Source organism: Artemia sp. Qi Xiang Cuo, chromosome 21, assembly GCF_049724085.1.
Source record: "Artemia sp. Qi Xiang Cuo chromosome 21, ASM4972408v1, whole genome shotgun sequence".
NCBI lineage: Eukaryota > Metazoa > Arthropoda > Branchiopoda > Anostraca > Artemiidae > Artemia > Artemia sp. Qi Xiang Cuo.
The window spans coordinates 1,021,689-1,040,824 of NC_142814.1; the positions used below are offsets into that span (position 1 = coordinate 1,021,689).

Consider the following 19,136-nt stretch of genomic DNA (forward strand, 5'->3'; position numbering starts at 1 on the left):
GGGTCAAGTGACTGGTTGAGACTACATTTTTATGTCCAAGAAAGTTTCCCAACAATATGCTTGGGGAGCATCCAAAGCCTTTGAAGCGAGTTTTTCGACAACAAATTATTTTGTGCATAATGAACGTGAGACTAAAGAACACGGTTTCCCCAAAACACAATGTTTTAACCACAGTTTATAGAATTATCCAGTAAGTTTATCGCAGATCATGTCTGGTCTTCATTCTCGGTACGAACAAAAAGCTCCTCCCACTTCTTTCTACATTAGCGGGTTAGTCTGTTACCGTCAATCAATGAGAAATGGTTACAAAGTGCTTTATTCGTAATAGCGGGTTTCCACTTGTTTCGTGTCCAAGAGAAATCTGACTTGTCTACCCGTGAAAAGATATAATGCCGCTTATGTTTCTATCTGCTAAAACGTTCTCTGGAGCACTCGCACCTTGGTCCGGGTTTTTATAATGGGTGAGATAGGGTATGATCATACTGCTAATTCTATAAACTGTGGTTTTAACTTAGAGCAAACCGCCTCCAAATTATTACTTTGAAAGTTTACAATCCACTATGCAAATTCCTAATTATTTATAATCAATTAGCCTGGAAGCAGTGCATGGTACGGCCTCTTCAACGAATTTTCGGAAAAAACTTAACAATCAACAAAAATATTTCTAGACTACAATGGAGTGTAGAAAATTGATACTAAAATTTAAATGAACACTGATGATTTTGAAGCAACCTGTTTAATTTGTTGAATCAACATTTCAATCGATAAAATTTGAGGTACTGGTGCATTGTGCGGGCACACCACTATAAACTGTATCAAGGAAACCAGTCACGAAACCCGTCAAACGGGCTATTTGCAAGAGACCGCTATAGATAAATGATTGCAAAGCGTTGTTTCTCAATGTTACTGTATTTAACCGATTGTTTTTTTGGGGTTTAGGGGGGAAAAGGTACCTAGGTTAGGTTAGGTTACGTATTAAATATATGCTATGTGTTATCCCCTACCCCCCTAATGTGCAAACATAGGCTATAGCCCAAATTTGTTTCTAAACTATTATATATTCATCCTATTTTATTTTATTTCGTTAGCATTAACCAAACTTAACTTCTTAGCGGTGCCCGCATAATGCACCAGTACCAAATTTTGCTGTTTCTTCACATTTTTTTCTGTCTTCACATTTTTGGTAGGCTTGGCTACTATATAGACGGTTTTAGGGGGAGGACAGAGGGGACACTTGCCTCGGGCACAGAAATTTCCGGTGCGCAAAATTTCACAAAATCTAACGGTTATAGCAAGTTATTAATCTTAAAACTTCATTTTTATTAAAATAAAGTAGAGGGTGTAGTTAATAAATGCAAATATTTAATAAATTACTAATAAACAGATACAAATAAATTAAAAAATAGATAAATAATAATGTTTAAATTAATCAATAATAATTAAATAATTTAAACAATAAATAAAAAATAAATAATAAATAAATTATTAATTAATTAATAAATTGAAAACAATTTTGTAAAAAATGAAAATTTTGCTAAAATTTACTCTGACAATTTTGTGGGAGATAGGGGGGGGGGGCTAATGAATATTTTGCCTCGGGCGCAAGAGAAACCAGAACCGCCACTGCTACTATAATTTAAAACCATTCAATAATTTACATAATTCAAAGGCAAGCGCGTTCATGCTATAGCCTATTCTAGTTGCAAGAAAATAAAAAAATGAAGTTTATTTTTATAGAATTTATTTCAAGAATACAAAATTAATATCCCGAACGACAGAACTTCCCACTGAACATAACATATGTATCATTAAACTTTTCAATTTTACTAACAAAATAACTTCAATAAATTCCCCGAGCTCAAAGACAAGGAAAAAAAAGAACAACACAGTTTTCCACCAAAAAGTTAGGAGAGGACCAAGGCCACGTCCAGGGTGTTACGGCTTTCAAATCCCCCCCACCCCAAAAAAATGTTCCTCCGACTCGTAAAAAACGTAACAAAAATGTACATATTTTTTATGTACGTTTTAAAGTCCCCCCCCCCCAAACCAAATATCATGGATCCGCCGTTGGACAGGACGTATTTTCAAAATCGGTGACGCATTTTTTCTAAATAATTTTCTCCCCTGTTTGTATTACAATGTCAACCAATTTTGGCAACTAAAACACATAATTGAAAGTCAGACAATTTTAATTTTATTCAAGGGCCCAAGCTTTGGGTTCATTTTTGCCCAAAGGTACTAGTGTTTAACACACTAAAACATCTACATAAACAGCATCTACTATAAAAATTCTCTTTACACGTGCAGCACCTGAAATTCAGGTATACGTAAACCTTAAACTTTGTTGGATTATCCTCGTCATTATACCCTAAAAAACTTCCCTTTCTTTGAGTAATCGTAAAAAAACTAGAACAATTAAAAGGCCTACAACCCTAGGAGCCGGAAGCAAACATGTAGACCCCCCAAGACCACCATCAACTTAGTAACTTAAATGCCACCGATCGCTATGTTGTTTTTTTTTTATTTGTGACCGGTAAGAAAAAAGAATAAAAGAGAAAGAGAGAAGAAAAGGAATAGCGATATACTAAAATAATCAGCCTATAAACTATTTTAGGAAACTTAGAAATTGGTTTTAGCATCACTGAACCGGGACGCCGATTAGGCGGTCAGACCGGGGGGGGGGGCAATAGAACCCTAGGTTTAAAAATTGACTTTTTGTATTTTTATTAAAAACTGAGAAGAAAAAGTCCCCCATATTTAAAAAGCATCCCTCCATTCCCAGTTTTTTTAAATTTATGAGAAAAGTGATTATTATATTCAGAAAGAGCATAAAAAATGGCATCTATGCTAGTGATATGTGTACTTTATTTGTAGGTCAATTGTATAAACTACTCATTATTTACTGGAAAAAATTATTTAGGCTACATATTTCCAAATTATGGGGAACGGGGGGGGGGGGGGTAAAGTATAGCAAAACTGCATGCAAAATGTGTTCATTATGATTATTCTGCATATTATGAAGTAATAATTGTTTTCATAATATGTTTCCATATCTCCTGGTAGCTATCTAGGCAATTACCAAGAACACTTTTCTTAACATGTTACATTCACAACAGCCACAATTCTAGCCTTAGCCTATATCTTACCCTCATAAGAGTCATAACACAAGAATATTAAAAAAAAAAAACTATTCTAGGGAGCATATTATTTCCAATATACGGTAAAATTCTACTTTAGCTAATTTTGTATAGGGTTTATATTAACACACTAGTCAGATAAATAAAAAAACACACCACTAGCATCAGAATTTCATCCTGAATCCAAATATAACATTCATTTCTGTTGCAAATTATTTTCAAAATTACTTCTAAGCTTCTTTAACTTTCTTCAATTTTTTTTTTTTTTTTACATAAATGTCATGGTGGCAATTCAACTTGAAAAATACAAAATTTTGCTTTTGTTTTTTATCAATTGGCACCCCTGCACTCAACTAGTTTCAAGGTTAATGAACAGTTGGAAATAGTTAAAGACGAAAATGGATAGCTTTTGCCACAAGTTTGAAAATATTCTCAGGATCAATAGCTATTCCCCTTTTTTCCAGATTAATTAAAAAAAAAAAAACTTGCCGAAAAATAAGTTTTTCAACGTAAAGTAAAGGCCATTTTAACACTTAAGCTCAGCAGATACAAATACATTTTAAAATTAAAACTCAACACGACCAGAAATTACTATTAAGTAATAAATGAAAACAAAAACAAACAGAAATTAAGTAAGCAATCATAGCAAAAACCAAACAACAAGTAATAATATAAATGAATAAATAGATATTAAAGCGAGTAATGCTTAGATTGAATATGAATATCAAGCTTAAAATGAAAAAAAATTCCTACTGAAGTGTAGATGAAATTGTTTTATGATTTTTTTATGCCATCTCTTCAAATTGAACTAGCACTAAACTTAATTTATTGGTAGCGTTAATGTCAAAGCTGGAAATACCTGCAGAACTCATGCAGGTAACAGACCGCTAGGTAGCAGAACAAAGAAGGACGAATTTCACAGGTTTTTTGGCACTTTTTTTCACAGGTTTTGACAATTCATAGTGGCAACCCTGTATATTGGCTAATTTTATAGAGGGACACTAAAAGAGTCCATTTTTGGCTGATTTGGACACTTTTGTCCCTAAAAGTTTTGGCAACCCTGATAATACCCTCAGTCGTTCTTGGGATACTGCTGAGATGCCTTATTGGGAATTAGCATTAACACAGTGCATTTTGATTTAATCTTAAGGCAACATTTAGTTTTTAAACATGATGGGCAAATGGGAGGGCGCGGGTTGGAGGGTGGGAGTGGAAGGGGGATTACTTTCCCTCCAATCACTTTCGACTATTAAAAAGGGCATCAACCCTTTCTAATTTCAATCGAATGAGCCCTTTTCGAAGTTCTCACGACAACTCCTTCGATTATTTAACATAAGTTGGGCTCAAAACCCCTATGCCTTCCCAAGGCCAGAACATAATTTGTACTTTACTGAAAAAAAATACAAATGAATGTGCATTGTCAGTTTAATATAGATAATACTTATATTTAGTATTCAAAATATTAGTATTATTTGATTTATTAAATTTATAAAAGTAAAAACACTTATATTTTTTCAGTGTGCAAATTTTCTGGCCTTGGGAAGGCATAGGGGTTTTGAGCCCAACTTATGCTAATTTCTGCTCGTTTTGAGTTTGACTCGGCTATTTATTGAGTTTTTTTTTGTTATCAGAACTTTGAACTATTTTTAACAAAATGTCTATCTAAAAATTTTTATCTGATGCATTTAGGGCGTGGAGGAGGGGGGGGGGGCTAGTTGCCCTCCGATCTATTTTGACTCTTAAAAAGTGAACAAGAACTTTCAATTTCAAACCAAATGAGCCCTTTCCGAAGTTTATACGAGCATCCCTTCCATAAGATCTATATATGTCCCCCAAGGCATTACTCATAACGCCCGCCTTCGGGCCCTCGCGGGTTCCGTCGACACAGGAATTTTTATCTGACCTTTGAACTATTTTAAATGAAATGGCTATTATAAAAATTTTATAGGATGGGCTTGGGGGTGTGGGGGGGGGGGTAGTTGCCCTCGGATATCTTTTGACTCTTAACAATTGAACTAGAACTTTCAATTTCCAATCAAATGAGCCCCCTCTGAAGTTTGAACAATTTCCAAAACACTGGCTATCTCAAAATTTGTAGGGGACAGGTTTGGGGAAAAAAGAGCATGGGGGGGGGGCTAGTTTAACTCTCTTGACTCTTAAAAATTGAACTAGAACTTTCATTTTCCAATCAAATGAGCCCTCTATGAAGTTTATACGAGCATCCCTTTCATAAGAACCATATATGCCCTTAGGGCATAACTTAGAACGACTTCCCCTTTACCCTGGGGATTCTATTGACACCGAATTTTTTCTTACCCGACCTTTGAACCATTTTTAACAAGATGTCTGTCTCAAAATTTTCATCAGATGGGATGGGGGATAGCTGCCCTCGTATCTCTTTTGACTTTTAAAAAGTGAGCTCGAATTTTCAATATCCAATCAAATGAGCCCTCTCTGAAGCTTATACGATCAACGCCTGCCCCCGGGCCATGGGGGGTTGTGGCGACACCAGTTTTTGTTATCTGACTTTTGAGAAATTTTTAACTTAATGCCTATCTCAAAATTTGTATTGGATGCATTTGGGGAAAAGGGGCGTGGGGGGGCTAGTTGCCCTCCAATATCTTTTGACTCGAAAAAACTTGACTAGAACTTTCAATTTCCAATCAAATGAGCCATCTCTGAATTTTTTACGAGCATCCCTTCAATAAGAACCATATATTCCCCAAGGGCATAACTTACAACACCTGCCCTCGGGCCCTGGGGGGCTGTGTTGCCCCTGAGTTTTCGTTATGTGGTCTTTGAACTATTTTAAAAAAAAAGCTATCTCAAAGTTCTTATCGGATGGGTTTGAGGAAAAAAGGGTGTGGAGGGGGGAGGGGAGGGCTAGGTGCCCTCCAATCTCTTTTGACTCTTAAAAAGTGAACTAGAACTTTCAATTTCCAATCAAATGATCCCTCTTTGAAATTAATACGAGCATCCCTTCCATAAGACCCATATATGCCCCCAGAGCATAACTTACAACGCATGCCTCCGGGCCCCGGTGGGTTATGTCGATACCGGGAGTTTCGTTATATGATATTAGAACTATTTTTAACAAAATATCCATCTTAAAATGTGTATTAGATGCATTTGGGACAAAAGGGTTTAGTGGGGGGAAGGAGCTGGTTAACCTCCAACATCTTTTTACGCTTAAAAAGTGAACTAGAACTTTCAATTTCCAATCAAATGAGCCCTCCCTGAAGTTTTAACGACAATGTTGACAATACAAAACCTTATATGCCCCCAGGGCATAACTTACAACCCTAGCCCTGAGGGCTGTAGGGAAGTTGTCATCCTCAAAGACCTAATTTCCAGAACTTATAACTACGTTTAATAAAATGGCTGTCTCAAAATTTTGATTGGGTGTGTTTGGGGAAAAGGTGGGCGTGAGAGAGGGGTTAGTTGCCCTCAAATCACTTTTGACTATTAAAAGGGGCACTAGCCGTTTGAATTTCCAATCAAATGAGCCTTTTTTGAAGTTTCTACGACACCGCCTTCTATAAAAACCTTATATGCCCCCAGGGTATAACTTAAAACCCTTGCCTTGAGGGATGTGGGGGAGTGTCCTCCTCAAAAAACATATTTTCTATCTGAAAATCAACTACGCTGAACAAAATGGCTATCTCAAAATTTTGATTGGATGTGTTTGGGGGAATGATGGGCGGGGAGGGGGGCTAGTTGCCCTCCAATCACTTTCGACTATTAAAAAGGGCACTAGCCCTTTGAATTTCCAATCAAATGAGCCTTTTTTGAAGTTTCTACGACAATGCCTTCTATAAAAACCTTATATGCCCCCAGGGCATAACTTAAAACCCTTGCCCTTAGGTTAGTGGGGGAGTGTCCTCCTCACAAAAATATTTTCTATCTGGAAATCAACTACGTTGAATAAAATGGCTATATCAAAATTTAGATTGGATGTTTGTGGGGAATTGATTGCCATGGGAGGGGGGCTAGTTTCCCTTCAGTCACTGTTGACTATTAAAAAAGGCACTAGCCCTTTGAATGTCCAATCGAATGAGCCTTTTTTGAAGTTTCTACGACAACGCCTTCTGTAAAAACCTTATATGCCCCCAGGGCATAACTTAAAACTCGTGCCCCGATGATTGTGGGGGATTGTTCTCCTCAAAAACATACTTTCTGTTTGGTAATCAATTACGCTGAACAAAATGGCTTTTTCAAAATTTTGATTTGATGTGATAGGGGGAATGATGGGCCTGGGGAGGGGGCTAGTTGCCCTCCAATCACTTTCGACTATTAAAAAGGGCACTATCCCTTTGAATTTCCAATCGAATGAGCCTTATTTGAAGTTTCTACGACAACGCCTTCTATAAAAAACCTTATATGCCTCCAGGGTATAACTTAAAACCCTTGCCCCGGGGGTTCTGGGGGAGTTTCCTCCTCAAAAGCATATTTTCTATGTTGAAATTAACTACGCTGAACAAAATGGTCATCTCAAAATTTCGATTGGATGTGTTTGGGGAAATGATGGGCGTTAGGGGGGGGGGGCTAGTTGCCCTCCAATCACTTTCGACCATTAAAAAGGACACTAGCCCTTTGAATTTCCAACCAAATGAGCCTCTTTTGAAGTTTCTACGACAACGCCTTCTATAAAAACCTTATATGCCCCCAGGGCATAACTTAAAACCCATGGCCTGAGGGTTGTGGGAGAGTGTTCTCCTTGAAAATATATTTTATATCTGAAAATCAACTAAGCTGAACAAAATGACTATCTCAAAATTTTGATTGGATGTGTTTGGGGGAATGATGGTCGTGTGGGGGATAGATGCCCTCCAATCACTTTCGACGATTAAAAAGGGCACTAGAACTCTCAATTTCCAATCGAATGAGCCCCTTTGAAGTATCTACGACGATCCCTTCCATATGAAGTGCCTCTGGAAAAAAAAATAAAACATTCGAGCCGTTTGACATTAACTATAGGCAACGCTACAGCGTTGCCTCTGAAATTACCACACGCTGGGGATTTTAATTATTTTTCGTTATTTTTATTGGATGTATTCTATTCAGTTATTTTTCCAGGCCTATTGCGTTGTTTTGGTGTTTCTTTCTTAAACCGTTTTTCTTTATTTGTTGAATTATTTTGCGACTTTTTTTTTCTCATCTTTTATATTCCATTTTGTGGGAAGTAGCCTAAACAAACAAACCTTCCGTCGATGCACAAGAAATTTCCTTTACTCCAAAATTTAATAAATAAGAAACATTTTGATTATTTTTATTGTTTATTATTATACATTTTATAATAATAAACAATTATTATACATTTATTATACATTATATACATTTAGTTTATTATACATTTTGATTATTTTATATTATATTCAATTTACTTTTTTTCAAGGCCTATTATGATATTTCTCTTCGTTTCCGTGAATCGGTGTTTTGTTTCGTTTGTTGGAGGATTTTTAGAATTTTTTTTCTACTTAGCCTACCTTTTTTACTCGCAGACTTTGAAGGGAATAAATGTATTCACTCGGTCCTTGATTGGATGCATTCTTTCCAGTTATTTTTCGAGGCATGATTTGTGTTTTTTCGTAAAAAAGCGCTTTGCTTGTTTGGTTGGGATGTTTTGGAGATTATCTTAAAACACATCTGTTATATCCCCGGTTTCGAGGGGAATAAGTGGATAAACATTCTCTCGATCCATAACCTTTTCCTCTTTTTCAGAATCTAACAAATAATTTGGATTTTCAGTATTTTTCATTAATTTTATTCTCATTCAGTTATCTTTCTAGGCCTATATTGCTGTTGTTGCCGTTTTTTTTTCCAAGTTATTTGCACGATTGGTCGAAGCTTTTTTGCGACTTTATTTATTATAAAAAACACAGCCCAGAATTTTAAAGGACTGAGATCCATTTACAACAACCAAAACATGTTAAGAGTTTGAGCTCAAGTATTTCAAGCTTGGTTTTTTTGTTCTCGTCATTTCTCCGCATTGAAGTTTTTTTTAAAGTTGGGTCAGATTATAACAAAGAAATATTTTGACACTTTTTTATATTGACGGCCCCCTGGATTTGATGCTTCAGTAATGTTTGATTGGTGAAGCGTGAGAGAACTCTAAAAACCTCCCAGAACAATCTTGTACTGTGTTTTCCTCACAAATTTCCCAGCGTATTTCTTACACGGCATATAAGAAGATAGGGGGTTTTCGACTATTAGAAGGTAGGGGGGAAATGATTATTAGGGGATTTAGGGGGATGTTGTTCTTCTCAGACGGTGCTAGTGTCTCTACTGTCTTTGTTTATACTATAAAAGGCACCCAAGACTATTTTTTTTCATTTTTATGTGTTTTTTTTTAGTTTTTTGATAAATAAAGTTGGAGAAACTTTTTACTTCGAAAAAAAACCCAGCATTATTCATTTTAACTATTCAACTACGCAGCCTTAAAAGGGGGAATAAAGATAATGATTAAAATATGGTAAATGAAGATATCTTTAGTTACATTTTTTAACTTCAAGCACACCTGAGAAGAGAGGGGGTTTTCAAAGGATTATTGGACAGAATTTTCTGATATTATTTTCACTTTCCTTCTCACTAATAAAACATGACAAAAGTGTTAGTGAAGTTGTTTTAGTCACATTAAGAACTTTAAGCCCGATATGAAAAAAGGCCAACTGGGACATTACGCTACTAACCTTTATCATCCAAAATAATAATTCTAATACATCTTTCTTGAAAACAGCAAATTATTTTTGATAGAGAAGGGGAAAATATTCTCATTTGGACGGATTCCCGTGTTAGATTGCCAAGTCAGAATTTTGGCAAAAGTGCACCGGGTACAAAATGCTAATAGATTTTTTCTTCTCGTCTCTTGTCTTTATATGAAATTGAATAAAAAAAACAAGTTTTTTAAACTGAAAGTAAGGAGCGACATTAAAACTTAAAACGAACAGAAATTATTCCGTATATGAAAGGGGCTGTCCCCTCCTCAACGCCTCGCTCTTTACGCTAAAGTTTGACTCTGTCTCACAACTTTATTTTTTAAAACGATAAAAAGTTTGACTTTCTCACAACTCTATTTTTTAAAACAATAAAAAAATTTAGCGTAAAGAGCGAGGCGTTGAGGAGGGGACAGCCCCTTTCATATACGGAATAATTTCTGTTCGTTTTAAGTTTTAATGTCGCTCCTTACTTTCAGTTTAAAAAACTTGTTTTTTTTATTTAATTTCTGATCGTTTTTTAGTTAATACAGCTTTTATTTGCATAAAAATTTTACTTTTCTTTTGATAAATGGATGTCTTTACAAATCAACTTACGTAACTAACTTCTATATTCGTATATTTTTCTTCTGGCAAAAAATACAAAGTTGCAGATTTTTGCAGATATGAGCTTGAAACCTATGTAATAGGGTTTTCTGATACGCTGAATCTGACGGTGTGATTTTCATTAAAATTCTTTCACTTGTAGGGGATGTTTCCCCCTCTTTAAAAAATCGAGTAAATTTTCTCAGGCTCGTAGCCTTTGATGAGTAATACTAAACTTAATTAAATTTATATATTTAGGATCAGCATTATAAACACATTCTTTTGATACATTTATTGACATCAAAATTCCGTTTTTAAAAGTTTCGATTACTATTGAGCCGTATCGCTTGTTTTTTTATTGTTTTTTTTTTATTACGTATATTTTATTACTTATATGAATGGGTTCTCCCATTAGTCAATACCACGCTCTTTACGTTAAAATTTAAAAAAAATTTTGATTCACAAACCCCTGAATCACAAAGGCCGTTTAATTAGAATAGATAGGCTCTTTTGAAAGCACTAAAAAAAACTGTAGCGTAAAGAGCGAGGTATTGACTTGGGGGAGAACCCCCTCACATACGTTATAATTTCTGTTCGTTTTAAGTTCTAATATTCCTTCTTACATTTCAGTTGAAAAAACTTGTTTTTTTTTTTATTTAACTTCTGATCGTTTCTTAAATAATGCTTGGAAATCTGGCGCCCCCCTTCATAGAAATGTCCCTTACCCCAAAGAAACATCCTCCACGGAAATATTCTCCAGAGTAATCCCCTCCTCTAGCCCCCCCTCCAGAAAAAATCCTTCCTGAAAATGGTTGTATACTTCCCAATAACCAATAAATAATGCTGGCAAGTCCGGCGCCCCCTTCATGGCAATTTCCCTTCCCCCATGAAAACTTCCTTCATGGAAAGATCCTTCCATATAGCCCCCGACCCTCTCCTTCCCCCACCTACCAGAAAAAATCTCCTCTGAAAAAGTCTGTATAGGCCTACTTCCCAATAACCAATACTATATGTTAACATTGAGTAAAGTTCATAACTTTCAGCCCTCCCCCTGGGGACTTTGGGGGATCAAGTCATCCTAAAAGACATTTTTATCATATTTTCGACCCTGCTGAACAAAATGGCTATCTCAAAATTTTGATCGGGTGACTTTGGTAAAAAAATGAGCGTGGGAGGGGGCCTAGTTGCCCTCAATTTTTTTTTGTCACTCAAAAAGGGATCTAGAAATTTTAATTTACGTCCGAATGAGCCCTCCCACGACATTCTAATACCACTGGGTTGATCAAAACACCTCTGGGGAAAAAAACAAAACAAAAAAAAAAACAAATAAACACGCATCTGTGATCTTTATTATTGCAAAAAATGCAAAATTCCACATTTTTGTTGATAGGAGCTTGAAACCTCTACAGTAGGGTTCTATGATACGCTGAATATAATGGTACGATTTTCATTAAGGTTCAATAATTTTTGGGGGTCTTTCCCCCTTTTTGCGAAAATCAGCCAAATTTTCTCAGGCGCGTAACTTTTGATGGGTAGCACTAAACTTGATGAAAGTTATATATTTGAAATCAGCATTGAAATCTGATTCTTTTGATATATCTATTGGTATCAAAAACCCGTTTTCTAGAGTTTCGGTTACCATTGAGCCGGGTCGCTCCTTACTTACAGTTCGTGGTAACGAACTGTTTGATATGCCAAAAGTGATGCTTTACAAGCAGGGATTCAAAGACTTCAAAAGAATTATGTGTTATACTGTGGTATATCAAGGAGGCACATTTGTGCCTCTATAAAGAGGCGACCCACCACAATGTTAAGCGATTTCAGGTCCTAGAGGTCGCAGAGAGACGGCGGTGATCACATTTTGTAGCCCAAGCTCAAACTAAGAAACGTGCAAAATTTAATCCTCCTCCGACTTTATCTTCATGGGGTAAACTGGGCCGGAAGTTTCGACCCTCCCACCACAGCCCCCCTTTAACGTTGTCCGATTGGGCTGAAATTTAGAGGTTAAGCTTTCCTAGGACCCGAGAGCTTATCCTCGAAATTTCAGCTCAATCCAATCACTCCTTCCCTGTTTTCAAAATACCAAATATAGCCACTTAAACTTCATTTCTCTTTTTTTTTCTTGTTATCCAAGCCTACAGGCCACAGTTGGCAACTGATCCGGGTGAATGAGGACTCATTCGAAGCAGAATTCGACCTGTTAGGGCCTTTTGATATTTTCAGACCGAAAAAATTATCCGAAAAAAATTAAAACCGAAAAAATTAAATCTTAAAACGAACAGAAATTATTCCGTATATGAAAGGGGCTGTGCCCTCCTCAACGCCTCGCTCTTTACGCTAAAGTTTTATTGTTTAAAAAAAGAGTTGTGAGAAAGTCAAACTTTAGCGTAAAGAGCGAGGCGTTGAGGAGGGCACAGCCTCTTTCATATAAGTAATAATTTCTGTTCTTTTTAATATTTAATGTCACTCACTAATTTCATTTTAAAGAACTTTTTTTTTATTTAAAGCCTGTTAATGCGAGGGATGTTGGGGGTGGCAGCCCCCCAGCTGTGCTTCTTAAATCCTTTACGTTTTTTAAGGGTTGACCTTTTAAATAAACCTAAGTCAATCTTTAGAAAACGTAGTTTTTTTTTAAAATAATACTTATATAGAACCAGTCATTGAAATTGCCTCATGTTTGAAACGTAAGTGTGATTTAAGTCATATTCAAATTTGTTTTTATTTTTTTATTATTTTAATATATCTGTCACAAATTTTTTTTATGGAAGTCCTTTAATATTATTTGGGGAGGAGGGGGTCACTAGGGTTAAATATTTTATTCCTTAATCATTAATTATAATACTTGTTTCATTCTTGAGAAGTAGCCTGCTACCAAAAAAGCAGTTACAATAGAAAAAACTCGTTAAATATGAAAAAAAGTTAAAATTAACATAACGAGGACATAGTACAGAAATTGATACAGGGAGGGGGAGGGGACCAATGTGTGCAATAAAAAAGGACAAGGGCGCTCACAGAAAATTTTCTGTTGAGAAGATGGGAGGGTAGGACAAAATTTCCCAAGTGATTAACGTTGCAAAAGTTCATTTTTTCCCAGGTTTCGTCATATCTACTCAGGGTGTTAAAGAATTTTCAGCTTTTCAAAGCACCCCAAACTTCTCTGTTGGCTCTGAAACTGTAACATCTTTTGAAAGCCAGAACTTTAAAGCACAGCATAAAACCAAGTAAAATATAAAAACCAAATAAAACATGAAAACCAAATAAAATATGAAAACCAAATAAACCAAATAAAATATGAAAAAATGGGCTAAGCAATCAACCGAGCCTTTATTTTGATGGCTTTTGATTTACTGCAGCCATTTTGTTGCCAAGTTCCGTCGTTACTGAGTAACAATATTCAATATCTAGAAGAAAGAAGCTACTAACCCATCGCTAATCAAAACCACTCACTAACCTTCCTTGTGTATGCTTCAAAAAAAAACTCTTGCTTTACATACATTACCAATAAAGATAAGAATCACGTTATCTATTACTAGTTTTACTTTTAAACCTTTAGGCGATCTTATAGTTCGGTTAGCAACAGTAAATACTGTTTTTTTTTTGTGAACGCACGATGGCAAACGAGCTAAACTCAATTTGCATGAATAATAAACATGAATAGGTGCAAACAATCGCTATTTTAAGAGAAGCGAATAAATTTGATGCAGGAAATAGTTTTTCCCTAGTCTTCACCAGAAGGGGACTTTACCCCCACTCCCACATATCTTAGATTTTCCAAAATTTTGGGTCATTTTTTTAAATTGTCGTTTTCTTTTAATTGTCCCCTTAGGATAAAACTACAGCGTACGTGCCTTATTTTCATACCAAAACATCTGGATGGTAAGTCTTTCTTTCCCCAAAATCAATGGCGATTTTTTTTTTCAGTCAAACAGTTTACCCACCACCCCTATGATAGCACAAATAATATATAATAAAACCAATCATTTAACCAATTTAAAGAATTCGACATGAGCTATACAAGCTGCGGTGTGCTTGCGCATGTTTGACCTTAAACAAGCGAGGAGTTCCAGATCATTTAATTTGAATCTCAAATGTATTAAATAAAAAAAACACAAGTTTTTTCAACCGAAAGTAAGGAGCAACATTAAAACTTCAAACGAACAGAAATTATTACGTATATGAGGGGGTTCCGTATATTGAGGGGGGCAATGTGGTCTCTGTCCTTACGTACGGCTGCGAAACTTGGAGCATCACTGCTCAGCTAGAACGACGACTCCAGGCATTCTACAATAATTGGACGGAAAGAATACGAAATGATGAAATCTATCGTATGACAAGTCATACCCCCATCCTTCATCTCATTAGAAAGCGATGATGGATGTATTGGGGGCATATGGTGCGAATGGGGGAAGGAAGGCTGCCGCACGACGTATGGTGTTGGATACCCCCCCGGTCTCTGCAAATTAGGGAGACCGAAAAGGACCCTTGGCAGGTCGCTAATGAAGGAGGCGAAGCTGGCGAGGTCCTCGTTGGAGGAGCTATGGTTGAAGGCTCAGGACAGGTCGTCGTGGCGACCCACTGTTGCTGCCTGATGCGCCCCCCGGCGTAGGAGGACCTAAGTAAGTAAGTAAGTATGAGGGGTTTCACCCCCTAGTCAATACCACGCTCTTTACGCTAAAGTTCGAATTTTGTTGGAATCACAAAGGCTGTTTAGTTAGAATAGATAGTTCTTATGAAAGTACTAAAAAAAACTTTAGCGTAAAGAGCGAGGTATTGACCAGGGGGCGAACCCACTCATATAAGTAGTAATTTCTGTTAGTTTTAAGTTTTAATGTTGCTCCTTACTTTCAGTTGAAAAAAAACGGTTTTTTTATTTAATTTCTGATCGTTGTTTTTAATAATGCTGAGAATCCGGTGCCCCCTTCATAGAAATGTCCCTTCCCCAAGGCCCAAGGAACATCCTCCATGGAATCATCCTCCCACGTAACCCCCTCCGCCGACCCCCCACCCACCAGAAAAAATCCCTCCAGAAAACGTCTGTGTACTTCCCAATAACCAATACTATTATATAAACAATGGGCAAAGTTCATAGCTTGCAGCCCTTCCCCCGGGAACTGTGGGGGACTATGTCATCCTCAAAAATATAGTTATTAGATTTTCGACTATCCTGAACAAAATGGCTATCTCAAAATTTTGATTGGGTGACTTTGGGAAAAAATGAGCGTGAGAGGGGGCCAAGTTGCCCTCCAATTGTTTGGTCACTTATTCCACATTTTTGCAGACAAGAGCTTGAAACATCTACAGTAGGGTTTTTTGATACGCTGAATCTGATGGTTTGGTTTTCATTGAGATACTGTCACTTTTAGGGGGCGTCTCCCCCTTTTTTCGAAAATAAGGCAAATTGTTTCAGGCTCGTAACTTTTGATGGGTTTTGATGAAACTTATATATTTGAAATAAGCATAAAAATCCAATTCTTTTGATGTATATACTGGTATCAAAATTCCCTTTTTTAGAGTTTCGGTTACTATTGTGCCGGGTTGCTCCTTAATTACAGTTCGTTACCACGAACTGTTTGACACATCCAGGCGCGCACAATTGAATTTATTTCCAACACAGTCTAATAGCTTAAAAGAGGGTACCCCCCATGAATACATTTGTAGGTCTGTGGCCCCAGGAATAGGAAGGTTGACTGTAGTTGCTTTAAATCCATTCCGAGCAATTTGAAGCTCTTTAGTTTTTGAACAGTTCTACGTATAAACATGATATATTGACACATATGCTAGCAACTATCGAACAATTAGCCTAAACGAACAACTCTACTCAACCATTTTCTTACAATTTTTTTTTTAAATTTGAACGACTCCAATAACCTCATAAGCAACGAAAAGAAAATTGTTTTCTTGAAAAAAGATAAATATAAAAAAGATATAGCCTACACAATTATACTTTCAACATAAAACTAGTCCAATAATTGCTAAAATAGGAAGTCGAGTACTTACTGCTAATTTATCTTTGTCTAATGCTATCAAATATATAAATATATATTTATTATATATAATAATTTATTATTATATAAAATTTTATATATATATATATATATATATATATATATATATATATATATAAAATATAAAAGATATACAAAATTATACTTTCAACATAAAAATAGTCCAATAATTGCTAAAATAGGAAGTCGAGTACTTACTGCTAGTTTATCTTTGTCTAATGCTATCAAATCGGATCCTTTAATATCCTTTGACCGGAACAAATCGCTATGCCGAAACAAACTCACACTTGCTAGCCATTCCGTCACTTGACTTGAAGACCATTGGGCTATTGGCTGAAAATGAAATGTAATTCAATTATAAAACGCTGTCAAATTGAATACCAAAACTTTTTTTTTGGGGGGGGGGGCTCAGAGGCCATCCCAGCCGAGTGGTTAGCACGTTAAACTTGAAAGAGTTTGTCCCTGAGGACAGGGGGTTCAAGTCCTGGTGTTGCTGGTTATTTGGTTTGGAACTAGAGTTAAAAAGAAATTATGAAGAAAAATAGCTTTTATTATTATTTACCTGTTTTTATTATACATTTTCCTTCCTGACTTCAGCTAGCTCCTTCTCCATATAATTTCAGTATGACTGTTGAAGGAAGCATAGCCGAATGGATTGGTGCGCTGTATTTAGGACCCTTTTTCCGAGTGGACGAGGGTTCGAATCCTGGTGTACCCAATTATTATGGAACTAGAGTTAGCGACGTGACTGTAAGCTCATTCAGAATACTCATCACTAAATGAGTACCTGAAGAAATCTGGGGAAGGTAAACAGGATGGCTGGCACCTAGCCCCCCCCCCCATTACATTTCCTGGCTGAAGGACCACGAAACAGACCGTTGGTAGGGACTGTAAAATTCAATGCCTTAAACTTTACCTTACCAAAGGAGATATCTTTATAAACTTAACCCCTCGTAGGTAAAACTCAACGGTGTTCCAAATAAGTTAAACCTGTCAATGTTTGTATACTTTTGTAATAGACAAAAGGCCAGCTTGCTCATAAGATAAAAAAAAGACAAAAATAAATAAATAAATAAAACCTAGTACTTTTTTACACTAATCTTTGAGATTCTGGTCAACTGCAACTTTCTACCAAGGAACATACTCAGGGGAAATATTTTTTTTTTAAATTAGTAATACCATTATTATTGGCTCCATAAAAAGGCAACATGCATACGAGCCTGTCTCCACCAGTCAAAGTTATAATTTCTAATTTTCCAAAAAAGAAAAAAAAAATGACAGTTTATGGTCTTTAGGAGGCTAAAAATTATCCAAGTTACCTTATTTACTTACTTTACTTTATTAATAAACACGACCTTTACATTATCAATTCCAAATCAATGTTTTTTTCTAGTAGCCAAAAAGATTGAAGCGATTGTAAAATACAGGTAAAAAGGCTACTTCTCCTAACAGAAAGAAAAATTAAAACATATATAATATTTCTCCGTCTCGTAAATCGGTTTTAAAAATACATATGAAAAACCTTTAAACCCCAACTCCTGAATAAAACCTCTTTTGGTGCCACCCCCTCCCCTCTCGCCAAGTAAAAACCCTGAATACAGCCCAGGTTAAAACTGTAATATGAGCTACTAAAAAAACACAGTACGTATCCTATATTATTCACAATATTAATTTCACAATATTATAATAAATATATTATTCACAACGACTTACACTTCCCCCATGGTTTGCATTTACGGATTTCATTTCATTTACATGGTTTGCATTTACGGCTTGTTGAGTCCATGCCGATGAAAAATCTTTAATTCTGAAGGGGGCCTCAGACCAAGTTTTTCAAACAATCACTCGAGAGACGCCTTGCAGAAAAGTCAGGATGCATGGGTAATCAAAATACATGTTGGAAAGATGCATTTCCAACACAAATTACCGTTTGGATATATCTCCAAATACTAATAAAAATTGCCAGAAAATTACGCATTAAAAAAAAAACTATCCGGTAATTTTGTTCCATTCTAATAAATAATAGGACGGTACACTCAAGATGTACGTGAAACTTTTTTTTTAGTATTGAAGAGACCCCCCCCCCGCCAAAAAAAAGAGTTCCTGAGTACGTCCCTGGAGTCATTGGGAAACTTTCATTTATAGCTAAATGATACCAACGACTTTGTTTCGTGAATAAGCTACCCCCCTGAAAATGATTGTATAAAATAAGGGCTTAAACATTAATAACTAAAAAGAAAACTAGAAGAAATAAATTTGTAAGATTAGAATGGGCTTAATTTTTGGTTTTTCAAATAAAATTAAAAAAAGAAATAAAAGCTCAGAGTAGAGGAAAGCCGCTGTTATAAGAAATAATTTTTTGCAATTTTTTTTTTAGCCCATCATTAAAAAAGCAAGTTTTTAATCTTAGGTTTGCCCACATTCATTAAAAATGACATTAGCCTGGAAATAACAACTTAAGAATAAATTATGCTCCTAAAAATAGATCACACAGAAACCTCTATAATTACCCAAACTCAAAAACTAAGTTAATGCAGAACCAAGTCCCCTTGATTTCAAATGATAGGCTATATTCGAGCTAATGAGTTAGCTACATTTCACCCAAGGATTTGGGAAAAAATAAACAAGTATGAATTATAGGGTAGCTACCTTGTATAATAAAGCTTTCTATCCCATATAAAAAATACCCCACATAA

The 19,136-nt window shown here is 35.8% G+C and overlaps 1 protein-coding gene across 1 annotated transcript in view; it reads right to left on the reverse strand.

Moving 5' to 3' along the window:
• Positions 1-19,136, reverse strand: part of Pi3K21B (phosphatidylinositol 3-kinase regulatory subunit alpha) — a 293,295-nt gene that overhangs the window by 110,390 nt on the left and 163,769 nt on the right. Inside the window, exon 6 of the mRNA XM_089106583.1 lies at positions 16,639-16,773. Coding sequence (XP_088962709.1) covers positions 16,639-16,773 — 135 coding nt within the window. The remainder of the gene's footprint in view (positions 1-16,638; positions 16,774-19,136) is intronic.